This window comes from Mustela lutreola, chromosome 8 (assembly GCF_030435805.1).
Source record: "Mustela lutreola isolate mMusLut2 chromosome 8, mMusLut2.pri, whole genome shotgun sequence".
Classification (NCBI taxonomy): Eukaryota; Metazoa; Chordata; class Mammalia; order Carnivora; family Mustelidae; genus Mustela; species Mustela lutreola.
In genome coordinates this window covers 143,545,150-143,573,110 of record NC_081297.1, presented here as the reverse complement: position 1 = coordinate 143,573,110, position 27,961 = coordinate 143,545,150, and the positions used below count along the sequence as shown (strand labels likewise).

Here is a 27,961-nt window from a genome sequence, read left to right as displayed (position 1 = left end):
AAGGTAAAATTGATCTATCTGTGGATCCTCTCCAATCTGGACTTGGAGAAGCCTGGAAGTACCTGTTTAATGATTAATCCCATTGGCTGCAACTAAGAGTTCTGGCCTATGTTAAATGAGTTTATCCAAAGCGAAATTTAAGTTTCACTTTGCTTCTTCCTTTAATGGCATGGTGCTCTTTGGCTATTCTTACATATCCACTCTTAACACTAATCTGATATTACTGGTTTTTTAAGTATGAGTTCGTTTCAGAACTGGCTGAGTCTGTTTAAGGCTTATTTCAAGAGCCTCTAGGTTGGGAGCTGAGATCGTTTTTGCTTCTTTTCCTTATTACAAATATATTACATTTCACTTATCTTACAGATTTTTGTGGGCAAACATGGGAATTTTGCCAGAATTCGTATTTCAAGGCTTCTGTTGGAAAGTGCATTCCATGTTCCACATGATCAAATTACAAATGGACTTTTGAAATATAATCTATTTATAAGTTGAGAACTTCCTTATATCCTAAGAGATGTGCCTCTTCAAGTTTGGGAATCATAGACTTAAGACACAGTGAATAATAATTAGCTGGAATGTGTTACTCAGAAGGCACTGCAGACAAAAGATAAATTAATGATGATAAGTTCATAAAGGTTTCTAAGAGAAAGCTCGTATTTGGGAGATTATATTCTTTTTTTTTTTTTTTTAAAGATTTTATTTATTTATTTGACAGACAGAGATCACAAGTAGGCAGAGGGGCAGGCAGAGAGAGAGAGAGAGAGGAGGAAGCAGGCTCCCCGCTGAGCAGAGAGCCCGATGCAGGGCTCGATCCCGGGACCCTGGGATCATGACCTGAGCTGAAGGCAGAGGCTTAACCCACTGAGCCACCCAGGTGCCCCTGGGAGATTATATTCTTGACCTTTTATTTTGTCCTTGACTTTTAAAATTTTATTTCATACAGTCATTTGTACCTTCCTACAATTCTGCTGTGGTACTGCCATGACCACTATGGGAATTAGTATTCAGCAGATACTTATAAAGTGCCTATAGTAAGGGAGACACTGAGAAAAATGTTCAAAGGTATAAAGAGGAGTAAGTTGTACCAGTTACCAGTTTTTGCTCTATTCCCTCCTGTTCCTTTAATGAACAAACCAGTAGCTTTTCTCAGAGCTAATCAGTGTGATCCACCCCGCCCCCTGCCTCGGCCATTTTGTGCTACAGACTAAATTTGAGGCTAGTGGCCTGTTTATGGGGGATAATTTCTTTGGGACATTGATAGTGGTTGACTACCAACCAACCTTTTTGAAAATGATGAGATTTACCTTTCCACTGTGCTGTCTTGTCCCCTTCGTAAGCATCCCATAGGCAGCTATCCTGCACTTCTTGTGTTCTGGCCAAAGAATCCTTGCTTGTATATTAAAGCTGATAAGAAATTTGTAGGATTTGAATTTTTGCACTTTGAAGGGAGGTCTCATTCTCATTGTTCTCCAACTCACCAAGGATTGAATAAATAAAGACTTGAAATAATGCCCACAAAAAAATTGCATGTATCTTTACTTACAGGAACCTTAATTTCTGAAGCATGATCCTACAGATACGAACATACTTAGAGAACAATGGGATAGAACATTCAAAATTATGTCTTTGGAGCTGAAAAATCTTATACTAATCACACACCTTGAAATTAGATTGGTGACATATATTTTACCATTCAAGTATTTTTTCTTTTTTTGGGGAAAGATAATAACATATATAGAGAAAAGTATGTAAATCATAGGATAGTTTATAGAATAACCATAAAGCAAGGAAAGAGTTGTGTAACCACTACTCAACAACAGCTCACTGTGAGCCCCAGAGAAGCCTCCTATATGTTCCTCTCTGAACACAACCCCATCTTTCCTTTTACCAATTTTGTAGTTCTAAACAACATAGTTTAGTTGAAGTTTATATGAATGGAGTTCTCTATTCTTCTCTTGCTCAACATATGTGGTGTTCATTTACATATATGGTTTTAGCTCATCCATTTTCATTACTGTATAGTGGCTGCAGCTGTGGAAAAGTACTCCATAATTTTAAGAAATCTAATCTGCTGATGGACATTTGGGTTGTTTCCAGGTGTAGGCTATTACAGTGTTGCTCGGAATGTTCTTCAGCTATCCTGGTACCTCAGTATGTGCATACATACACAGGAATGGAATTTCCTGTAATATGTCTAGTGATATAAAAGTATTGGGTAATACTAAACTGTTTTCCATAGTGGTTGTACCCAGTTTATATATCTTTCAGCAATATATGAAAGTTCTTTTGCTTCATATTCTTGCCAGCATTTGGATTTGTTAGATTTTTAGTGTTCACTACTTGCTATTTGTATAAATATCATATGTTCTTAATTTTCATTTTACTGTTTTCTAATGAGATTAAATATCTCTTCTGATATTTATTGGCCATTTGGATTTCTTCTTTTGTGAAGTGTCTAGTGAAATCTTTGTTGTCTTTTTCTTGTTGACTAATAGACATTCTTCGTATGTTGCTGCTTAAATGTGTTAAAGGTATCTTTTCCCACTCTGTGATTTGTTTTTATTATTCTTGTTATGGTATCTTTTGATGAAGAATTTCTAATTTAATGTAATTGATTTGATTTATGAATCTCCTGGTAAGTTTTGTGTTCTAATTTTGTTGTATGGGGTTAAGATAAGGCCCAACTTAATTTTTTAAAAAAGATTTTAGTTGTTTTTTTTTTTTTTTTTTTTTAGAAATAGAATTTTATTTTATTTTATTTATTTATTTGAGAGACAGAGATCACAAGTAGGCAGAGAGGCAGGCAGAGGGAGAGAGGAGGAAGCAGACTCCCCGAGGAGAAGAGAGCCTGATGCGGGGCTCGATCCCAGGACCCTGGGCTCATGACCTGAGCCGAAGGCAGCGGCTTAACCCACTGAGCCACCCAGGTGCCCCAGTTTTTTTTTTTTTTTTTTTTAAGAGAGAAAGAGAGCATTCCAGTGGGGTGGTGGGGAGGAGCAGAGGGGGAGGAAAGGGTGAGGGAAAGACTCTCAAGCAGATTCCACCCTGAGTATGGAGCCAATGCAGGGCTTATCCCAGGACCCCAACATGACCTGAGCTGAAACCAAGAATTTAACTGACTGAGCCACCCAGGTGCCCCTTAATTTTTTTTTTTTTCTAAATGTGCTCTCCTTAATTGAAAATACTCCCACTTCCTTCAACCACTGATCAGCAAAGCTACCTCTTTGGTATACCAAGGACTTAACCTCATGTGTGGGTGTGTTTTTGAGTTCACTGTTTGTGAACTCATTGGTCTGTGTGTTGGTGCCTGCACCAGGACCTCACAGTCTTAACTATGATAATTATGCAATAAGCCCTGTTATATGAGAGAAGTAAGTCCTCTCACATTATTCTTTTTCCAATAGTATCTTTTCTTTCTTGGCTTATTCATTTCCCTTTGCATTTCCATATGAATTCTAAAATCACTGGAATTTTGATTAGGATTTATTGCATTAGCTCTATAAACCAATATGGGGAGAATTAATATTTTTGGAGTATTACACTATGAACATGATATATTTCTCCATTCATTTAGATTTTCTGTGAGGTCTCCTGATGAGGTTTTATAATTTTTTTGTATGTTGATCTTATACTTCTTGTTAGATTTATTTTTAGAGCTTTCATATATTTTAATGCTTTTGTGTTACCCTTGAAACATTTTTATTTTCTCACTGTTGCTGATTCCTTCTCCCCCTTTTTTAAAAGGAATAACAGAGTTTGTATTTGTTTTCTGCCACGCTGGGTGGAATAGAAAGTAAGAAGGAGAGAATTGCCGTGGAAAGGACACACTAGGTCCCCCTTCATAGGCTTTTTCTCCTTCTTTGTGTAAAGCTGAGGAAGTACTCATTTGTTCTCCATAAGTGTTATAGCCTGTGGAAGAAAGGGCAGAGCATGTATTCTTTCTCTGTAAGGGTACGCACTGTATCCTTTCAGTTTTCAGTGTTGCCAGGAGGTACTAATTAACTGCTGAGAGAAGTAAAAATTTTGAGTGGGCTGTTTCTGATCTAAATTACAGTTTTTTCATGGGGAAATGAAAGAGATTTGTTACTTATGTTCCTCAGGAAGCCCGGTTGTCAGGGATTTTCTAGAGTAGGTCTCCCAGCTAATGTGAAAATGCCCAAATCTTAAGTATGTCAATTCATTAAATGATTGTTTGAAATGTGATTTAGAGAATTTCTCAACCTCATCTCAGCACTTTGAAATAGTTTCTCATTCTCAGGCATTCATCAAAGGTTTTTCTAGGTTCCTGGAGAAAAACAGATACCAGGTAGAATCTCCCTCTTAAAACAGTGAAACCGAGGGACGCCTGGACGGCTTAGTCAATTAAGTGTCTGACTCTTGGTTTGGGCTCAGGTCATGATCTTGGGGTCCTGAAATGGAGCCTGTGTCCGGCTCCACACTCAGGGTGGAGCCAGCTTGAGATTCTCTCTCTTCCTCTGCCCCTCTCCTGCTCATGTGCACTTTCTCTTTCTCTCTCTCTCTCTCAAATAAATAAGTGAATCTTTAAAAAAAAAATCAGTGAAACAGAAACAAAATGAATGGATCTCATCTTGCAGAGTAAATAGCTGTTAGCCTATAGCTTATTTACCTCATCTTCTGCCAAATGCACATTTTAAAAATAACTGAACTAATACTATGCTTTTTTCATTTAGCATTACAGCCTTGAGATTTTTCAGATGTCATTGAAATGTTTTTAAAATTAGCCTTTATAATGGGTGTATGACATTACATTCTGTGCCATCACTTACTTAATTTTTCCCCTCACTGGACATTTGAATCATTTTCTATTTTTCACACGTAACGCTAGTATTCAGTAAAATCCTTTAAAAACCTTTTTCTGCATTTTGGATTATTTCCTTAGAAGTGGAAATACTGTCTTAAATAGTTCCACCATTTCAGTGTTGAAAAATTTATTTGGTGTCTATTGAGAACCATTGTATTTTAAGTATTGGCAAGACAGTAAGGAATAAGACAAAGTTCACATTGTCATGGAATTTATATTTAGTGAAAGATTAGAGTTATAAGTCAATTCAAAGTTTAAAAACTTTGATAAATGCTTTGGTGGGGGGAGCACAAGATATTATAACAGAGATGGTTCTAATTTAGGTGGGGGAAGGGAGGAGAATTGGCTGGGGCCTCTGAGGAAGGGATATTTAAGCTAACAGCCAAAGCACAAGTAGTGGTTGTCCAAACAAAGGAAAGAGGGAATAGCTTGTGTTAAAGCTGGGGGAGATCGGGAAGTAGGAAAAGGGACAGGCAACAGGGAAGGACTGTTGGGGAATACTCAGCATAAAAGAACTTAAGGAATACCAGTATGTCACTGCACAGGGGAGAAAGAGATGCAAAATGAGTAGGGAGATAGGAGCCAGATCACCCAGGCCTTTGTAGGCCTGGTGAAGAATTGAGGTTCTTGGGAAATACCTTGTCCTGTTCCCTTCCAAGCTGCCTGCCAATTTATACTTCTGTCAACCCTGTGTGAGTGCCTGGCTCACTTACTAGCATTGACTATCTCATTCGTATAAGACTTCACTAATGTGATAAATGAAATATTTTCATTTCAATTCATCTTTCTTTGATTACTAGTGAGGAAGAACCATTCCCCATTTGTAGCCAGTGGGTATTTCATTGTTTTTGACCATTCAGTTCATTTCCTTGTCCATTAAAACAGTATTTGTAAGGTTTTTCTAAAAGTACTGTCTTAACAGATGGGGGACCACTTGTCGGGAATTTTAGAAGAGTTTCTTACATGTCTCTCAGTATATACTCTGGATAAGGGGCTGGATCAGGTCAAGACTGGGTTTTTTTGTCTTTGTCATTTTTTGATTCATGGGTATACATCTGTGGAGTTGGGAATTCAAAAAGTAACTGATAGGGTGCCTGGGTGGCTCTGTCATTTAAGCGTCTGCCTTAAATCCCAGGGTCCTTTGGTTCAGGTCATGATCCCAGGGTCCTTTGGTTCAGGTCATGATCCCAAAGTCCTGGGATGGAGCACCACGCCCAGCTGGCTCCTTGCTTGGGGGAGCCTGCTTCTCCTTCCCTGCCACCCACCCTTCCCCGCCACCCACCCTTCCCCCCACCCCCCCGCTCATGCTCTCTCAAATAAATAAATAAAATCTTAAAAAAAAAAAAAAAAGGAAAAGAAAGAAAGAAACTGATAAACTCTGGTCCCTTAATTTTCTTAAGCAACCAGCTCACATAATCTTTCCTCTAAGAAGCAATCCAACTCTCTTGTAACCAGAACCAATTGCTGCCTCTCTCACATTTGTTTAGCAACTCGTTTGTACTCTTACTTGGTACTTCATTTTTTCCTTTTTCTTTTTTAAATTGTTGGTAAGAGATTTTCTGCCCTACTTCTTTATAAGGAAGGCCCTTAAGGGCAGAGGCAGTGTCAGTCTGATTCACCCCTGTCTTTGTGCCCCCACTGTCTTGAGGACAATATTTCAGACAAGCAATGTGAAGGACCTGGCTGTTTATTTATAGCTGTGATAGCCCTTAACATTTACTGTTCTTTGAAAAGTTACCTGAAAATACTGCCTCCATGTATTCTGAGGCCAGGGAGTAACATACCTGTAGTAATGTGTGATCCTCCCAGGGTTGGCGGGTCTCAACTGGGTTTTCCATCAGTGGTAGACTTTGGTCACAAGGGATGGAAGCTGCGCAGGACCTCTAGTGACTTGCTTAGGTGTTAGGTTGTGTTATCATTGGGTTTTCACTTTACCCAAAACCGGGTATCTGGGGGAGAGACTGAGCTGGTTGGGACCTGTACAATTTCATTATGATGATTGGATTTTTGTAGAGCAGAACCTCAGCATGCACTTGGGAGAATCGAAGTCAGATATGGACATAGGAACAAGATTACATGTTAGTGTACTGAAATCCCACAGAGATCATAAAAGGCATTTGTTACTTTGTATATAGTACCTGTGTATGCTACATTCCATCATAGAAATTAATACCAGTTATTGGTGAAGTTGACGATTTTGATGGTTAAAGAATTGCTTATTTTGTAGGGAGCTAGGCTCTCTGTTTTTCTGGTTTCTCCCACTCATTATCTACGGTTTGGGCATTTTCATTGTCAATGATCACTTAATATCCCTAAGGGTATTACTGTGGTTGTCCTTATTTACGTTAACTCTAGACTTGAATGCTGTGGATAATTTTCGTCTTCCTCGTGTAGTTTTCCAAATAGTAGCACCTTCAGCATGTGCTTTATTGAAAATTGTCAGACAACTGCCTTTTTCTGGATAGATAGGGATTCTTTGGTTGTTATGAACTTTTCCCTGTTAGACTTTTCTCCGCTATATAGGACTTTTCATTGCATTTGGCATGCATCTGTGAATGCTGTCACATTTCAGACACTGTGCTCTGTTAATGCAGAGGCATTAAGCCATGTGGTAAAGAGCAGTGATAGAGGGGTGCACAGGTTCTAGGGGAGCATAGATGGAGGTTACTTAGCCTATCCATGGAGAGTGTGAGGAGGGTGGGGAGAGTGCCAGGATCATTGGAAAACAGAGGTTAAACCAAGTTTTGAAAGATTAATAAGAATTATTCAGTAACAGGGATGGTTTTTAATCAAGGCAAGGCTGGAGAGACGGAGCACAGTTTTGAAGCTATCGCTGAAGTACACACTAGCACCTTTGCAGTGTTCTTGTGAAAAGCTTTGCGCTAAAGTGGATCAAGCCTCTGTATTTAACTCGTACTAATTTACTGAAAATCTAGGGGATGGAGCAGCATTAAATGATACCATGGGGGTAGTTAGCAAAGTCCACAATGTGGGAAAACAGCCTGGGTTTCTCAACAAATAAACTGCAAAAAGAAGGGAGGGATTATGGATTAAAGGAGATTTAAGAGACACAAGTGAAATGCAGTATATTGTCCCTGTTGGACTCTCATTTGAGTAAATCAACACTAAAAAATTTATGAGACAGTTGGGAAAATTTGACCATTGTTTGGATAGTTGATGATATTAAGGGATTTTTAAAAATTTGGGTGGCAGTAATACTGTGGTTATGTTAAAAAAAAAAAAATAGTTCTTTTAGGTGTACAGAATAAAGATGAAATGAGTTGATGACCAGAGTTTGCCCCAGAGATACTGAGTGTGGGTTGGGTGCTGTGTGTGCTGGGAGTGGGTAGGGAGGGTAGAAGGGCCACGAATTTTGAAACTAAGTGATAGAGGTCCATAAGCAGCTTATTATGCCATTCTTCCCACCTTTGTGTTTGAATGTTTCTGTAACTTTTTTTTTAAAGCTTTTGCTATACTCTGGGCAAGAAATTTGAAGGACCTGGGTGGCTCAGTGGGTTAAGCCGCTGCCTTCGGCTCAGGTCATGATCTCAGGGTGTTGGGATCGAGTCCCGCATCGGGCTCTCTGCTCAGCAGGGAGTCTGCTTCCTCCTCTCTCTCTCTCTGCCTGCCTCTCTGCCTACTTGTGATCTCTCTCTCTCTCTCTGTCAAATAAATAAATAAATAAAATCTTTAAAAAACAAAAAAAAAGAAAAAAAATTTGAAGGACCTGAAATAAAGCACTGGCTGTAAAGACGAAAGAAAGGATAGGTTTGAGAAATAAGTTATGAGACAATTAGTTATACTTAGAGGCCTAGGGCTGGAGGGAGGGGTGTCTAAGTTTATGGTTACCTAACGTTACCTAACAGTTAGGAACTGTTACCTAACGTAGGGAAAATGGAAGCGATGTATCTTGAGTGGTTGGTGCAGGGTGATATTGGGTGCTTGTTTTGGGACATACGGAATTTCAGATAACCAGATAGAGATGCACAGTAAATTCAGAGGTAGATGTGGATGAGAATGTGGGTATTAGTTAACCCTAAGAAAGGATGAGATTGCCCAGGGAGAATATGTAAAAGAGGGAAGGAATGCCCCTGATAGCAGCAGAAAAAGAGAGAGCTGCTTAGGATTCTGAGAAGAGAGGTCAGTAAGCGAAGGAAGTACGATTTTTAAGAAAATCAAGGAAATAGGAAGTTTTAAGAAGAGTATAGGAACTATGACAAATCCAGTAGGAAGTCAAGTAGGATAGGGACTTTTCCAGTTCTTCTTGATCATGGGGGTGAGGGGAAGCTTTGTGAATATACTGTATTGATATTCTGTAGTTATCAAGTCCTGTTAGTGTGGATTAATAGAGGCTGTAGCATATTTGTGTTGATTAGAGTTATGACTAAAAGCAAAAGAGCTTTTATTTAATTGGAAATTAAGATCATTACCCTTCATTCCCTTGGTGCCATTAATTTGAAAATCATGTTCACTTGTTCAAAGATCTTATCAAAGTTTACTTTAGTTCTCTATGAAACTTTAATAATTGGCACAAAAGATAGTGGCACTGAGGTTGTCATAGGAGTTCAGACTTAGAATTCTGAACCTGTCTTAAAGCCAGTTTCCCAGTGAATCTGGTGCTGCGTGGATACTCTTCAGGGTAACTGCAAAATCTTAGCAGTAGGCAAAGATGATGTACCTTGTTGTTTACTTCTTTTAAAGATTAATTTTTAAGATTTCTGTCTTTAAAACTGTTTTCCTGTTCTTTAGCTCTTTTTATCCCACATTGCAGAGGAGAAAATGGGAGTGGACTTCCCAGGAAAAAGCTAGCCGTCAGTTGTACTGTGCTGTCTTACTGCTCCCACATGATGTGACTGTCAGCGTCTCTGTCGAGCTGCAGTCTTGACAGTTGTGGCCTTCTGGCACTCTTCTACAGCCAAGCGAGACATTTTGGCAGAAAGGACATAGCCCTCTGCCCTTCTTGTCATCCTCTGTACAGGAATCTTAGAATTTTATGTTTATTTTCCAGTAAGTACAGAACTGTGAGAACTTGTTTAATTTGAAAAACCCTCACACAACAAACTGTACAGCCCACATAGGGACGATAGAATGATTCACTCTTTTAAAGATGCTTTTACTTTAGTTGCTAACCTCTGACCAGAGTACCACGTAGCCTGAGAACTGAAATTTACCCATTTTTCATAAGACAGTTGAGAATTTGGTTGCCAGAAGGGGCCAGTGAGAACGCTTCTGTCTTCCCAGAGCAGCATTTAGCCCACACTGGCTGCCACTCGGCTGCCTGTTGAGTCATTCCCACAGTGCTGTATAGAGCTTTTCTGGCTTTTCTTTTAAACATGGTGTTCTTGGAGTGAGAAAGAAAGGAAGTTTTTTCTCTCCTCCACAAAATCTCCCCCACCCCAGATCTGCATTGCTTTCTTTTTTCTAACAACAGAATATTGCCCTCAGTCATTCTGAGGCTGTTTTCTCTTCTGAAGTCTCTTGGTGCTCTCATTTATCATTGGTTTGACTGTGAGTGTTTTGGCATTTGCTGGGATGCGTTTGCAGCAGCAGGCTTTCCAGACACGGGCTGCTACTTAACCAGAAAGATTGAGGAATTCTAACATACCAAACATGGATTTCTAGTTTTCAAATGTTTAGAAGTCAATCAGATATGCCAAAAGGCATCTTTATATCCTTATTATGATGATCAGTTAGTAAAAAGGACTGTAAAGGAAATGAATGAGCTTTTCACTTTAGATAAATGAAATTGCTGTGATTTGAAAGGATTTTGGTGTGTTTTTGTTTTTGCAGTGGAAGGTAAAATGCCTGTGTTTGTTCTGATTCAGAAGAGCCTGCTCTGTGCTAGTGGAAAAGGAGTTGAAGTTTCTTTCTCAGGAAAGGGAAATTGTTATATATTTGAACTGTTGTCTTATGTGTTCCATACGTCTAGCAAGGTCATACGCATTTTAGAAAAGTCAAATAGCATCAGTAAACTGTTGACAGCCCACATGTCTCACAGAGGAACAAGTTAAGGGGCTCTTTCAGGGGATTGGCAGATCTGAACGACAGATTACAGCTCCAGAATGTATTCAGATGACTTTTTGAAACAGATATTTTAATTGAAGTCCAGGTGGAGAAATAATTGCGCTTCTGTAGTTAAATATTCCACTTCCTTAGCCTGTTATCTATAAATATCACAGCTGAAAAAGCCCCTAGAATTCTTTTTCAGAAAACTAAGTCACCGTCCATACTCACCTGTACGCATGTATGTGCATGTGCCTAAGTCCCATCCCCACCTCCCAGTAATGGGTCAGTAATTGGGCTGTTTGTTTCAAAAGATTGAGTTTAGTTTGTGTTTAATCTGTTGCTCTAAACTGCATTAGCAACAAAGTCCCTTATACTGAAGGTTTAGAACAAAACTTCATCTTCTCTTCCTGAAAAGAGGGGGAAAAAGCAGTTGATCTGTGTTCTGAAGGTCTCTCTGTCTCTCCCCTCCCCCCCAGAGACGAACAGCAAGGAGGAGGAGCTCGCTCGCTGTTCTCACCACACTTCGCAGGGCTTAGCTTGAGCGCCTTTTGGTTTCCTGTCAGCAGTAATTCAACTCTGTGCCATCTTGACTTGCGTGAAGGGTGCATGAATTGCTAACTGCACTGAGAAGAGGAGTGAGTTCTCAGTACGAGCATAAGGCACGAGACTGAATTTATGAAAGCTTTGGTAGCCTCTGAAGACAACATCTTCTGTGACTTTGAATTTTTTCATTGATTTGTGGGCCGCTGTTTCTGAGAAGCATCTGTCATGACTCTACTGGAGCCTGAGAGGTTAATGATGGCTGTGCAGTCCGGTAATTCCGTATTTCCTGCAGATTCTGTTTGGCCACAGGTTTCTTTAATAAGGTCGGGTATATCTGTCCTAGGATCGGATAGAGACGGGAGGAAGATAGATGGGAGCAAACGTACACTGCCCAGTGACTACTGCGTGTTCATGTTTCTGCTGTAAAAATTAGTAATTTTTTCTAGCTGCAAACTCTAGTTACTCTAGTTATTCAGACATAGCTTTGCTTTAGATGTTTACTGACTTAAGACTGTTCAATGAGAGGAAGAAAACATTTCCCTTTAGTTAAGTGTTTTATTATTATCTGTAGCACTGCTTTTAATGTAGGATAATTGAGTTGCTTTTGCTGTTTTATACATTACTGTCTTTAATCCCTAATCCACACTCTATTTTTATGTCTCTTCGTGAAAGCATGTTTTTAAAATTTTCCTTCTTTCTCATTTTGTGGTATAACCTTTCTGAATCATCTTTTGGTTCTTGGAAATGCTCTTGATAATACAGAAGATTGAGACTCGAAGTTTTGGAGATGGAGAAGTTTGAGCAAGAAAGTAGACAAAAGAGAAAATGTAGGATTTTTAAAATTCTGTCTCTAAAAACAGTTTTCTCAACTCAGAAATGTCTTTTACAACAGTTTAAAATTCCAGTTTGTTTTTAATGGTTTCCTTTACTTTTAGTGTTTTGAAACTTGTAAGTTAGATATCTAAAAATAGGGAATGTTCTTTTGTTATTTTTAGACTTCTGCTAAAATGTAGTCTGTAGTGTTTTCCTGTTTCAGAGCATATCTTGAAAGATTCATACAAGTGGCATTTGCGGACCGCTTCCCATCCCCTGGCTTTCACTCATTGGAATGAGATAGGCTGCTTAGTTTTGGCAGATACTGTCTCTGGCAGAATTGGTCTTACTGTTCTCCTTGGGGAACACTTAGATAGTATGTTGAAAGAGACAGATACCCATCTGAAGACAGGATCAGATGGTATCAGCTTAAGCTTTATGGACAGGGAAGGGCAAAGAGGAAAGATACTGCTACCATTCTGTTCTGTCTGGTTTTACAAATAAGACCATGATGAGTCATTTATTATTTGAGTTCTTCTGTTCATATACGCTACACTTTTTATTTTTTTATTTTTATTTATTTTTTTTTAAACTTTATTTATTTGACAGACAGAGATCACAAGTAGGCAGAGAGGCAGGCAGAGAGAGAGGGGAAAGCAGGCTCCCTGCTGAGCAGAGAGCCCGATGTGGGGCTCGATCCCAGGACCCTGGGATCATGACCTGAGCGGAAGGGAGAGGCTTTAACCCACTGAGCCACCCAGGCACCCCTACGCTACACTTTTTAGGTTGTTGTCTTTCCTTTTTCTTCCCGGATCTGTTGAGCTCTGTGTTCTAAACAAGATACTATTATCTGACTGTTTCCTACCTGTCTTTGATGAAATAAGTCCCAGTTAAACAGACTCTCGGGGTTTGTTTTGTTTTGTTTTGTTTCCCTTCTCTGTGTTCTAGTTGTCTGTTGTATGTGGGCAAGTGGATATTTTATCTTGGGCGAAATAAGCTAGTATTTGAACTCTCTCTCCCTTCTTTCATTGCTTTGTTGCTTACAGATTATCTCAGTCCAGTAACTTTTCTTCATAAAGGTTAAAAGAGTTTTTGCTTTTCCTAAGGGGGTCTCAGTGGTTCCCAGCTGAATAAGGGAAAGGGACTTACTTGTCTTGCCTAAGAGCTGGTTTTCATGTGACATATGTTGGGCAGGGCTAGCCACCCATCTGTTGGACCAACTACTTCATAAAACTTTCAGAGGATAATAGTATGTAAGACAAGTATGGATAAAATTGACAAGGGTGTTGGGTACAGGTAGAATGGAAGATCTGCAGAGAATAAATAGCATGTATGTGTACCTCCGTCTTTTGCTTGTGTTCATAGAAGAGAAACTGGGTACAGCAAACTGATTTCTCTAGTACGTGTGTTTCCTAAATGCTCAAAATTTTTGTAAAATTGTTACTGTTTTCTTCTGAAGCTGTAGTCATTATGCTGTACTGCAACAGTAATATGACAGTTGTATTTATAATAAATGAAAAAGCACACTATGAAGCCTTGATGAGCTAGAAGCCAATCATTCTTTCTAAAAAATCAAGACATTAGGGGCTCAGTGGGTTAAAGCTTCTGCCTTCAGCTCAGGTCATGATCCCGGGGTCCTGGGATCGAGTCCCAGATCTGGCTCTCTGCTCCACAGGGAGCCTGCTTCCTCCTCTCTTCTCTGCCTGCCTCTCTGCCTACTTGTGATCTCTGTCAAATAAATAAATAAAAATCTTAAAAAAAAAAAAAAAAAGTCAAGACATTTAGACTATATGAGCCATAGGTTATTCTAACAATACGGAGAATATTTGGATTTCCATGAATATATACTTTATAGATGAAACTACAATTTAATGAGATTTTTAAAATAAACTCTTTTAGACAAGATTCAAGATGCAGTCTTTACCCTATATTAAACATTAGGCTACTGAGTATGAGAGCAAAGTTTCAAGGTACGTTGTTTATTTATTGATGGTTTTCATTTTTCTTTTAAGATTCTATTTATTAGAGAGAAAGAGAGAGAATACAGAGGGAGAGGGAGAAGCAGACTCCCTGCTGAACAGAGAGCCCAATGTGGAGCTCGATCCCAGGACCCTGAGATCTTGCCCTGAGTGGAAGGCAGATGCCTAACCAACTGAGTCACCCAGGTGCCCCTGCTGATGGTCTCTTACTGATCCTTTGAGATCCAGTTCAGATGTTGCCTTTATGTGACCCCTGTCTGAATAGAGTCAGCCCTTCCTTCTCTCTGTTCCTACAGCACCATCTTTACAATGTAGACTAATTACCATTTTTACCTGTCTCTCTAGTTAGATTATTGGCTTCTCAAATGCATTATATTCATCTGTATATAGGTACATGGTAGACACTCAGTAAGTATTTTTTTTTTTAATAAATGAAAAAATTTCATTTGGCATACTTCCCCTATTAAATAGGCATAAGCCTTTAAATCAAGATTTTATCAGAAAATTTTTGAAATCTGTTTTGCATTAAGAAATGAATCCTCGGGGCGCCTGGGTGGCTCAGTGGGTTAAGCCTCTACCTTCGGCTCAGGTCATGATCCCAGGGGCCTGGGATCGAGTCCCGCATAGGACTCTCTGCTCAGCAGGGAGCCTGCTTCTCCTCATCTCTCTCTCTGTCTTTCTCTCTGCCTATTTGTGATCACTCTCTCTGTCAAATAAATAAATAAAATCTTTAAAAAAAAAAAAAAAAGAAAAGAAATGAATCCTCCAGGGCACCTTGCTGGCTCAGTTGGTGGAGCAGGTAACTCTTGATGTCAGGGTGGTGAGCTTGAGCCCCACATTGGGTGTGGAGATTACTTAAAAAAAAAAAAAAAATCCTAGAAAAGAAAAGAATCCTCCAAATACCATCTCATACCTTAACCAGTCCTTGCCCAGAGCTGGCCCCGTTGAAAGCATGGCTTTCAAAACTGAAAATCTTCCACATCTTTGGATGTGCAGTGTGCCATATGTCTTCCTGTGATGTGTATTGTTAAATCTAACTTCTGATCCAGCCACGATTAGAGGATTAAATCCTCCATCACCACTGTGCAAACCTATCTAGACCATGATTAGAAAACTAATGATCTGAGATAGATATATGGGATTTTTGAAGTTAAGAGTAAGGGTGTGTTGGGGCATAGCACCAACTGATGTAGTTTACAACAAAGGAATGAGGGGGCTCAGCTCTTGCCAACGAATATGTAAGACTTTGACCAGGCAGGCCTTGCCCCTGTATCAAGCCAGTGTGGTCTTTGTAGTCTCTAACTCTACAACAGAGGGACAGAGTTCCCTTGTAGAGAAGGGGATTAAGGCAGTTCCCTAGGTTTTTATTAGTCCCTTGACATACACTTGATCTTGAAGAGGCACAATTAGGGAGTCTGTTTTTTCTCTTTTGTGCACATATGTGTGCACCGCCCCCCCACCAACCCCCATACACTGGACCCAGACAAACCTCAAAGCTTGTCTGTGTATAGGTTATGTCTGGAAGGATCATAAGAAACTGGTAACAGGGGCGCCTGGGTGGCTCAGTGGGTTAAAGCCTCTGCCTTCAGCTCAGGTCATGATCCCAGGGTCCTGGGATAGAGCCCCGCATCAGGCTCTCTGCTTAGTGGGGAGCCTGCTTCTTCCTCTCTCTCTGCCTGCTTCTCTAACTACTTGTGATCTCTGTCAAATAAATAAATAAAATCTTTAAAAAAATAATAATAATTAAAAAAAAGAAACTTGTAACAGTGACTAACCACTTTAAGGCAGGGGAATGGAGAGCTAGAGAACTGGGATGGAAGACTCTTTTTCTTCCACAAAACAGTCGAGTTCTCTTCCAATTTTATTATGGTATGGAATACCACATAAATTGAAAGAACATATAGAGTGTGTATTACAACAATATTTAGAGTACATAAACCCATGGGTACATTACCCAACCCTAGAAATGGAGCACAATATGCACTGAAGTCCTCTTAGTGCCCTTGTTGAGTTATCCCTTAGAAAACTGTTTTCTTTGTTTTTAGCCGTATCTGCCTTTTGAATCTTTCATATTTTGTATGCATGCAAGCTGTTTAAAAATATTAGTAATTGAATAGCATTCCTCAGTCCATTTACTCCCTCAAGGGTGATGCTTATATATTTAATTCTTTTTTATTTTTTTAAGATTTTATTCATTTGAGAGAGAAAACATGAGTGGGGGGTGGAGGGGCAGAGGAAGAGGGACATGCAGACTCCCTGCTGAGCATGGAGCCTGATGTGGGGCTCAAACCCAGGACCCCAAGGTCATGACCTGAGCTGAAGTCAGACACTTAACCAACGGAGCCACCCAGGTGCCCCTTCTTAATTCTTGCATGTTTCTTTAACTTCTAGATCCCTGGTTATTCTAATTGCTTCTAAACTGTATATTTTATAATAGTTCAGGTTGGAAGTAGGGGAGTAGTAATTCATAAAAATAAGCTTGAAGGAAGATGGCGGACAAATAACTTTTGCCATTTTTGGGTAATAGGTTAACTTCTATTCAGAAGGAAAGGCCCCTTGTTTGGGTTCATGTCACTCAGGGATCTATAAGAGCTGGTGAAAAACTTCAGAACTTTTAAGATCCTTTAGAATCTCCTAATAATCTATATATTAGTGTGGGCTTTTAAAAAAACACAAGTTTGTTTATATTCAAGAGATTTTAGAGCTTGAGGAACCCTTAGGTGTCATAGGTGAGGAAATTAGTCCATTGAGGATAATTTATTTCCTGAAGCCATGTAATTAATTAGTGACAGAGATGGAAGGAGAATTCATTTCCTTACTCCCCTGACTGTGCTCTTTGTGCTGAAACATACTTACAAGAAACCATCAGAGATCTCTGATATATGAGATTGTTTATAATTTTCCCTGGAGATCTTGGTTTTCCTTGGGTTTTTCCATTGCAGGTTTCTATCACTGCTCAGATTGACTCGCATCTTAAGAGGTGGGGATAAAAACCAGTGCCTGAGTGTCTAGCACCTGTCCCTGAGGAGTGGAGTCAGATACTACAGGCCCCAGTGGTTGTCTCCATCTTGGCTTTTTCTTCTCTGGCCTGGTTGATGATCTCATACCTTGATGGTGATCTCAGAAGACAGGTAGGCAGACAGATGGCTTTTGTCATCAGTATTCTGGATTACATCTTACTGCCTTTTCTCTGACTCACTGATTTATCTGGGATCCCCTTTGAGTTAGGACCCAGATCAAAGGCATTTGAATTCATCTGTTTGTCTCTATCTTTTTTCCTCCTTTTGTATGAGGCAAACTGTCAAGACCATGAGCCACAGTTTTAGCTTTATTAAATCAGTGCCAAATGAAATAAAGATGAGTTTCATACAGTCTTGTTTTTTTTGGAACTTCATTTTTATGATTACCACATGCATTGTTTTTGAAAGGATTTTCTTTATAATAACAAGGAAAAAAAGACTAAAAACCCTTGCTTTGCCATTAACAACAAGAAATATCTTTCTCTCAACAAGCTCAAGGGCATTTTCCAGCAGGACTCATAGTTTCAGGGGCCTGGGGCATCCTTAATCTCACAGCAGTCACATAAATGGAGAGGTGGCTGCAGAAATTGGGTAGGTATAGAGGGCCTAGCAAAGAGGAATACATGGCAATTACATAGTGAAAATAAACTTAGTCATGAAATGTTTATAGTGTGTTATATTTTAAAGTGTTTTATGTGTATTACCTTATTTGATCTTGACAACACCTCTTTGAGGTCTCTGTGTCTTCATATACTACAAAGGAGGAAACTGAGGCTCAGAGAGGCTTCAGGACACACAGTAAGAGATGGAACTGATGTTTCTATTCAGGTTTTTTACTTTAAGCCCTAGTGACTTATATTTTCCATTTAAAATGAAAGTCAGATCAGCTCCCTTCTCACTTAAAACCTTCTAGTGGTTCTCATTCGCAGGAAAAGCCCAAGTCCTTGTAGTGCCTGCAGAGTCTATGTGATCTGTCCGTGGCTCTGTAACTCTCAGACCGCATTTATTCCTCTTCCCTCGCTTGACCTGTCCAAGCCTTACCACTCTCTTCGCTGTCCCTGCATACCTTAGGGAATGCTCCTGTTTCAGGGCTTCAGTACTTAATGATAGTCCTTGCACTTGGGGCAAGAGGCACTTTTTACTGGGTAGCCTCTTGGCTTGCTCCCTCACTTCCTTCAGGTCTTTGTGGAGACGTCACTTACTTGGGCCTTCCGTGAGTGCCCTTAGGCAGATACGTTCCTGAGACCAGGCCTTTCACCGGTTTCGTGTAGTAGGCACTATACTAACTGGTGCAGTAGTTCTCCGAGTGTGGTCTGGGAAACCCCTAGGTGTCCCTGAGACCTTTTCTGTAGGTGCAAGAAGAAGGCTTTTTATATATTTATATTAAAATACTATTTACCTGTACGTTGTCCTCATGAGTGAACACTGTAGTTTTTCAGAACTACATGATGTATTTCAACAGGTTGAATGCAGTATATAGGAAAATTCAGCTGTCTTTTAGTAAATTATACATTAGAGAGATTTGCAAAAATGGTAAAACGGTTGTACTCTTTTTACTACTTTTTCTCGGTTTGGAAAATCATCATATTTTTCATAGAAGCATGTCAACGTAGTAGGTTATTTGTTATTTTTTAAAGAAATAATAAATATTTCAGGGGCTCCCTGTGGCTCAGTCAGTTAAGCATCTGACTCTTGATTTTGGTTCATGCATGATCTCGGGATCCTCGAGCCCTGTTTTGGGGTGTGAGCTCAGCATGAAGTCTACTCGTCCTTCTCCCTCTGCTCCTTCTCCCCCCACCCCACCTCAAATAAAAATAAATCTTTTAAAAATTTCGTAAAGAAGTAACAAATATTTAAAATTTTTTCAGTTTTAATTTCGTACCTGAAATATACTGATGGATATAATCCACATAAAAGCTCTTTGAAGTTCTCAGTAACTATAAGAGGGTAAAGGAATTGTGACATCAGAGTTCAAGAAGAGTAGGTATAGTGTTTGAGAGTTAAGAGTTAAGACTTTGGAACCCAGGTTTCTTAGCTCTGCCACTAATAAACTGTGTGACTTTGGACAAATTACTTAGCTTCCCTGTGCCTGCTATTTCATCTATAAAATAGTAATAATAATAATGATAATGGCAACAGTAATTGTGCCAACCCTAGATAGTTGTTATAAGTATTAAATGAGTTAATATATGTAAAATGGTTATAAAGGTTCTGGCATATAGTAAGTGCTTTATGTTTTTATGTTATTGTGGTTATTTTTGTCTTTTGTTGTTGGGATTTTGAATACTTTTAAATGCAGATAGTTTTTTATTTCTTCCTGTACATTCTGACAACGTGCTACAAATGTTTGACATTTGGCAACTCTCAGGAACTTTTAAAAAAAATGCTTCTTCTTTAACCTTGAAAGACTTCTGGGAATTTGTTCTTAGGAAATTATAGAAGATATAAGATTTATGTATAAGGATGTTTATAGCAGTATTATTTATAGTAGTAAAAAAACCTAAAACAAACAGAAACCAAAATTTTAACAGTAGGAGATTGGTTAAATAACTTACAGTGCACCCATGTGATTGGAAACTAATGTAGTCATGAGATTATTTAAAGATGTGGGAAAATATTTACTGTTTATCCATTTAATCCTTAAAAAATGGATGTAAGGATATATACTAGAATATTAGTAGCTGTTGCTGAGTAATAAGATTTCATAAGGGTCTTTTTTGTCTTTGTTTTCCTCTATGTGATTTTCTATCATAAGCATACATTTCTGTTGTATTTAGATAAAAGCCATATTTAAGTGTGTGTGTGTGTGTGTGTGTGTGTGTGTGTGTACATGTAGGTACAGTTAGTTATAAGAGGAAGAAAATGGCTGAAAGTGTAATATCTTGGATTTGGAGCTGAAACTGTTAATTTGGGACTTCTGAAGTCAGAGCACTGCATTGACCAAACAATGCATGCTGAGGAGGCACTCCATCCCATTATACTGTTCCTTGTGACCAGTCTACTTTGTATAAATCCTTTTTACATTTTTTGTCTTTGTTTCTATTTTGTAAGATTTATTGAAATTGATCTTTGCAGTGTTTATATTAGACCATGTTCTTGGCAGAGCTATAGATCCTTCTTGTGTATGCTTAATTACTCTCAATTTGCTGAACCTTTCTGAAGTTTTTATAAACCAAAAACACACTAAGTCATTTTTTTGTTTTTGATGGTAAGAAGAATCTGAGTTCTCTAGGCATTTAATAATGGCATTAGCATAAAATGTTTTAATTATTTGATAGCACATCTTCATTATGTATTTTGTTCTTTGACCCTAGGGTACATGTGAAATCCTCTTGACAATATCTGTTCTTTATCAGAAAGGCAAAACGCCTGTTGCCTCATCTTTATCTTGTAAATAGGACCTGGAGCCCTTGATGAAGAATTAAAATGTTAATTGAATGGATTTTGATTTTGTGAACCGTTATCTTAGTTTACTCTTTTGAGAATCAGTTAAATTATATTTCTCAAATCAGTGCTGTAAGACTAATTTATAAAATATTTGGTTGCGTAGAGAGTATTGAAACTTACAGTGTTAACATTAATTAGGCTGCCCAAACAGAAACCATGACCTCCGTCTTCTAACACCTTGTTACTCAAAGTGTGTTCCGAGGACTAGCAGCATCTTTATCACCTGGGAGCTTGTTAGGGAATGCACAGTCTCAGACCCCCCAGTCCAAAGCCTCATTTGAACAGTGTCTTTAAGTGCATGTCAAAGTTGAGAAGTATTGTTTCAACAGACATTTTTATTGACTTTGACTTGTTGGTGTATTTCCTGGATAGGAAGCACTGTTCAAAATGATAAAAATGAGAAAATGATAATGCAGTGGTTGAAAAAATTGTATGTTGTGTAATTAGTATGAAAGCATTGGATAAAATAGGAAACAAAAAAAGAAGAAGAAAAGTTGCTTCTTTTTTTTTTTTTTAAGATTTTCTTTATTTATTTGACAGAGAGAGATGACAAGCAGGCAGAGAGGCAGGCAGAGAGAAAGGAGGAAGCAGGCTCCCTGCTGAGCAGAGAGCCCCATGTAGGGCTCGATCCCAGGACCCTGAGATCATGACCTGAGCCGAAGGCAGCAGCTTAACCCACTGAGCCACCCAGGCGCCCCATAAAACTTGCTTCTAGTACAGTATTCTGCATCTGAGAATGTTCACAGTTTGCCACTTTCTTAGCCATTTTTCCTTGACTTTTGAGAGAAAGAACAAATAGGTTTCTCCTTGGCATTCTAGAATGTTTACCTGAAAAGGGATCTTAGAGATGATTCTTCATTTTACAGATGAGCAAACTGGGAGCTAAGAATGTTAAGCGACTTACCTAGATCACATAGCTTGGGTTCCCCATGTCCTGACTTTCAGAGCGCTGTTCTTGATACCGCCTGTGCTACCCCTCTGTGTTGCTGAAAGCTATACTGCTAGTTGTTTCTGTTGATGTTGGTTGAAATCATACTGAACAGTTATGAGAATATATCTAATATGCCTAACAACATTGTGGGGAAATGGTGGGGGCTAATGTCTCCTTTCCTTTTTGTGAGCTCATGAATAGCTTCAGAAGAAGATGTTACTTGTCTGGAAGTTAAACTGCTTCTTCTCTGAAGCAGGTGAGCTTGCTGCAATAGACCTGTGCTCCCTGAAGTGGGAAGGCACAGGAGTGTGGGGGAAGGTGTGGTAATCGCCTGTTCTGCTGAGATGACAGTGGTTTTGAGTATTTAAAAGTAATGTTATTTTTCTTTATATCTCTTATTTAAATACAAGTCTATGAATCAGGAAAGGAAACTTTTCAACAAAGAATCCTGAAAGAACTGGGCTAACTGTACTCCCCTCACATTGATCCTTTTCCCATACCATATGCAAAAATTCACTTCAAATGGGTCATAGGCCTAAATGTGAAAGCTAAAGGACACAAAAGGTATGAACTATAAAAGAAAAACTCTTTTGTTTTTAAATATTTTATTTATTTATTTGACAGAGATCACAAATAGGCAGAGAAGCAGGCAGAGAGAGAGGAGGAAGCAGGCTCCCCGCTGAGCAGAGAACCTGATGGGGGGCTTGATCCCAGGACCCCAGGATCTTGACCTGAGCTGAAGGCAGAGGCTTTAACCCACTGAGCCATCCAAGCGCCCCAAAAGAAAAACTCTTAAATTGGACTTTATCAGGTTTAAATACTTTTTTTTTTTTTTTTTTTATTTTTTTATTTTTTTTATTTTTTTATTTTTTATTTTTTATAAACATATATTTTTTATATACATATATTTTTATCCCCAGGTCTGTGAATCACCAGGTTTACACACTTCACAGCACTCACCAAATCACATACCCTCCCCAATGTCCATAATCCCACCCCCTTCTCCCCAACCCCCTCCCCCCGGCAACCCTCAGTTTGTTTTGTGAGATTAAGAGTCACTTATGGTTTGTCTCCCTCCCAATCCCATCTTGTTTCATTTATTCTTCTACGCACTTAAGCCTCCATGTTGCATCACCACTTCCTCATATCAGGGAGATCATATGATAGTTGTCTTTCTCTGCTTGACTTATTTCGCTAAGCATGATACGCTCTAGTTCCATCCATGTTGTTGCAAATGGCAAGATTTCATTTCTTTTGATGGCTGCATAGTATTCCATTGTGTATATATACCACATCTTCTTGATCCATTCATCTGTTGATGGACATCTAGGTTCTTTCCATAGTTTGGCTATTGTGGACATTGCTGCTATAAACATTCGGGTGCATGTGTCCCTTTGGATCACTACATTTGTATCTTTAGGGTAAATACCCAATAGTGCAATTGCTGGGTCATAGGGCAGTTCTATTTTCAACATTTTGAGGAACCTCCATGCTGTTTTCCAGAGTGGCTGCACCAGCTTGCATTCCCACCAACAGTGTAGGAGGGTTCCCCTTTCTCCGCATCCTCGCCAGCATCTGTCATTTCCTGACTTGTTGATTTTAGCCATTCTGACTGGTGTGAGGTTTAAATACTTTTTAATTTTTGTTTAATTCCATCTTGTACGTTGTTGAGAAAATTAAAAGACACGCTATAGAATGGGAGAAAATATTTAGGTGCGTCTGTCAAAGGACTTGTAGAATTCTTAGAACTCAAATAACAAGATAACCTCTGCACCCCGCCCCCCCCAAAAAGAAAGAAAATGGGAAAAGGGGGCGCCTGGGTGGCTCATTGGGTTAAACCTCTGCCTTTGGCTCAGGTCGTGATCTCAGGGTCTTGGGATCGAGTTCCGCATCGGGCTCTCTGCTCTGCGGGGATCCTGCTTCCTCCTCTCTCTCTCTCTTTGTCTGCTTATCTGCCTACTTGTGATCTTGGTCTGTCAAATAAATAAATAAAATATTAAAAAAAAGAAAATGGGAAAAGACTTGATCAGACACTTCAGAAAATATGGAAATGGTCAATAAGCATATGAAAAGATGCTCTACATCATTGACCATCAGGGAAATGCAAATTAAAACCACAGTGAGGGGTGCCTAGGTGGCTCAGTGGGTTAAAGCCTCTGCCTTTGGCTCAGGTCATGATCCCAGGGTCCTGGGGCATGGGGGGCATAGGGTTCTCTGTTTGGCGGAAAGCCTGCTTCCTCCTTTCTCTACCTGCCTCTCTGCCTACTTGTGATCTCTATCTGTCAAATAAATAAATAAAATATTTAAAAATAAATAAATAAAATAAAACCACAGTGAGACACCAGTACCTACCCACTATAATGATTAAAATTAAAAAGACTGGCAATACTAAGTCTTGACAAGGCTACAGAGCAATGGGAGTTCATACACTGCTGGTGAAATATAAAATGGTATAATCACTTTTGGAAAACACTTTGGAAAAGAAATTTGGCATTTCTTACAAAGTTAAACGTATTTATTACATGACGCAGCAGTTCTACTCCTAAGTCTTTTCCCAAGAGAAATGGAAACATTCACATTTGCACATGAAGGTTGATATCAGCTTTATTTTTAGTGATTCCAAACTGGAAAGAACATAGATGTCCATCAACAGATGAATGGATAAATTGTGGTATATCCATAAAGTGAAAAATTAGTAGCAATAAAAATGAACAAACTACTGATATATTCTAAAACATGGACAAATTTAAAAAACATGCTGAATGTAAGAAGCTGTACTCAAATGAGTACATACTGGCTTATAGCATTTATATAATATTCTTAAAAATGCAGACTCTAGTATCCTTTTCAGTAATAATAATAATAATAATAATAATAATAGACCAACTATTGATACATAAAACACCCTTGGTGATTGTCCAGAGAGTTATGCTGAGTGAAAAAACCAATTCCAAAGGTTATATATTGTATGATTCCATTTGTATGACATTTTTGAAATGATAAAATTATGGATAGGGAAAACAGATTGATGGTCGTCAGGGGCTAAAGACCGGGAGGAAAGTAGATGTGGTTATAAAAGGTCAGCATGAGGAACCCTTGTAGTGTTGGAAATGTTCTGTATCTTGCCTCTTCTGTATCTTGACTCTGTCAATGTCAGTATCCTAGTTGTAATGTTGCACTATAGTTTTGCAGGAAGTTGTCATTAGAGGGGACTGGGCAAAGGAAACATGGGGTCTCTCTGTATTATTTTTTGTAACTGCATATGAATCTATAATTACTTCAACATAGAAAGTTTACTTGAAAAATGCAGACAGTTTGGCAGCTTTTCAAAAAATTAAGCATAGAATTACCCTGTGACCCAGCACTTCCACTCCTAGATGTGTACTCAAGAAAACTGAATACATTCATCTGCACAAAAACTTGTAGTGGTGTTAGCCAAATATGGAAACAACACAAGTGTCCATCAGTCGATAAATGGATAAACAGAATGTGCTAGATCTTTACAATGGAATGTTACTCAGCCATAAAAAGGAATTAAGTACAGATAAAGTCTATAAAATGGGTGAACCTTGGAAATACTATGCCAAATGAAAGAAGAGAGACATAAAAGGCCACGTACTGTAAAATTGCGCTTATATGAAATGTCCAGAATAGGCAAATTCATAGAGAAAATATACCATTGGTTGTCAGGGCCTGGTGTTGGGGGGATGGGATGGGGTTTGGCTGGCTGCTAACGGAGAAGGGGTTTGTGGGGAGGTAATGAAAATGTTCTAGAATTAGACAGTGATGGTTGCACACCTTTGAGAGTGTACTAGAAACTGCTGGATTATACACTTTGAATATGTGAATTGAGTGGTATGTGAATTCTGTCTCAATTTTAAAAATTGTATAAGAAAAAAACGCAGGTTTCTCTGGAGTGTCAGACAGCAGATCAGTTGTTGCTTGGGGCCGGAAGTAGAGAAGTTAACTGCAAAAGGGTATAAGAGAACTTGAGGGGCTGAAAATGTTGTATGTCTTTATTGTCATAGTAGTTGTGCAGGTGTATGCATTTTGTTAAAACGCATTGAACTGCATGCTTAAAATGGGCGAAGTTTATTATATCTAAATTAAACTAAAATTGATTTTTAAAACTTACAAAATTATCTCTAATTGTTATAAGCTTTAAGTGATCTTTAGCTTATCTCTTATAATGCAAGGCTTAACAACTGTTAGGAAAATTAACCCAAGGACTCTGACTTCTGTTGCTAATTTCTCTTACTCTTTTCCACCTAGTCAATTTACAAAGTGAAATTAGATTGATCTGTTGCAGTCATACTACACTCTTGTGCTTTGAATTAGTATGATTCTGTTGCTCCTCTTTTCAAAAGTATGAGTGGGTGTAATTGTTGTAATTTTTGTTAAGTTTATGGAACATTCTGTTGGTTTGTACTGCTGTTTTCCTTTTATGTGCAACAGAAGAATGTTCCGTTGGGTATAACATACCAGATTGATTGCCTTTCACCTCTACTCTGGAGTACCCAGAGCTAATTTGGGCACCAGGAGATTGGAGTTAAAATCACTCTTGAAGGAAGTAAGCAAAAGGAGAATAGTTGGTAGCACAGCTAGGTAATGCTTAAAATAAAACCGAACAAGTGTGTGAACTTCTTTCCAACTTGCACCCATCCCTGTCTCCCAGCCCCTGATCTGTTGTGAGGAAATGTGCTATATTGCACAAAACCCTTCAAGGGAACAGTTTTGGGAGATAATTTCTAAGTTAGAAAAACCAGCTTTGTTAGTTGGTTTCTGAATTTTCTGCCTGAGGTTTCCTTCCCCTGCCCTCACTCAGTTCTTGGGCCTGACAGTACCTAACCCTGGGAAGAGTGTTTCCTATTGAAAATTCTGCCCTACAGGTGGACAGATCTTCTATTATTTCCCTTAAACATAACCAAGATAGCCATATATATTTTTTTTCTAATTCCAGTACAGTTAACGTACAGTGTTACATTAGCTTCAGGTGTACATCACAGTGATTGAGCAATTCTATACATTAGTCCATGCTCATCATGGGAAGTGTACTCTTCACCCCCTTCACCTGTTTGACCCATCCCTCTGTCAGCCTCCCCTCTGGGAACCTCCAGTTTTCTGTACTTAAGAGCCCATTTTTTTATTTGTCCTTTTTTCCCCTTTGTTTTGCTTCTTAGATTCCACATATGAGTGAAGTCATACAGTATTTCTCTCTCTCTGACCTATTTGACTCAGCATTGAACCCTCTAGATCCATATATGATGTTGCAAATGGCAAGGTTCTGTTCTTTTATACAGCTAATATTCCACTGTATCTATGTATACCACATCCTCTTTATCCATTCGTCTGTCAGTGGATGCTTGCATTCATAATTGGGCTATTTTTTAATATGCTGCAATAAACATAGGGGTACATATATCATTTCGAATTAGTGTTTTTGTATTCTTTGGGTAAATATCCAGTAGTATGATTACTGGATTATAGGGTGATTCTATTTTTAATTTTTTGAGGAACCTCATACTGTTTTCCACAGTGGCTGCACAGTTTGCATTCCCACCAACAGTGCAAACAGAGGGATCCTTTTTTTCCACCTCCTCGCCAACACTTGTTACATCTTATGTTTTGATTTTAGCCATTCTGACAGGTGTGAGGTGCTGCCTCATTGTGGTTTTGATTTGCATTTTCCTGATGATTAGTGATAGGGAGCCTCTTTTCATTTTTCTGTTGGCCATCTGCATGTCTTCTTTGGAAAAATGTCTGTTTGTGTTTTCTGCCCATTTTTTAATAGGATTATTTGGGTGTTTAGTTTTATAAGTTGTTTTTTTTTTTTTAACATATTTCGGATACTAACTCCTTATTGGAGATGTCATTTGCAAATATCTTCTCCCATTCAACAGGTTGTCTTTTAGTTTTATTGGTTGTTTCCTTTTCTGTGCAGAAGCTTTTTATTTTTATGTAGTCCCAATAGTTTATTTTTGCTTTTGTTTCCCTTACCTTAGACATATTTAGAAAAATGTTGCTCTGGCTGATGTCAGAGAAATTACTGAGAAATTGCTCTTTTAGGGTTTTTATAGTTTCAGGTCTCACATTTAGGTCTTTAGTCCATTTTGAGTTTATTTTTGTGTATGGTGTAAGAAAGTGGTCCAGTTTCATTATTTTGCTTGTAGCTGTCCAGGTTTCTCAACGCCTTTTGTGGAAGAGACTATCTTGTTCCCATCGCATATTCTTTTTTTTTTTTTTCCTCAAACCAGCAGTGGCTCAGGGCCCTGTCAAGTCTTTATTTGATACCACTCCCTTTGCATTCTTGCCTCCTTTGTTGAAGATTAATAGACCATATGGTTGTCAATTTATTTCTGAGCTCTGTATTCTGTTCCATTGATCTACGCCTCTGTTTTTG

General features: G+C 38.7%; 1 protein-coding gene across 4 annotated transcripts in view; it reads left to right on the top strand.

Moving 5' to 3' along the window:
• MRTFA (myocardin related transcription factor A) overlaps positions 1-27,961 on the top strand; it is a 161,530-nt gene that overhangs the window by 50,494 nt on the left and 83,075 nt on the right. The window contains exon 1 of one of the 4 annotated variants that reach the window (XM_059187062.1): positions 11,410-11,642. The exons of the other annotated variants lie outside the window; for them this stretch is intronic. Within the exon in view, the coding sequence (XP_059043045.1) occupies positions 11,597-11,642 (46 nt within the window). The 5' untranslated portion in view covers positions 11,410-11,596. Of the gene's footprint in view, positions 1-11,409; positions 11,643-27,961 lie in introns of those variants that run through there. 4 annotated transcript variants of the gene reach the window in all.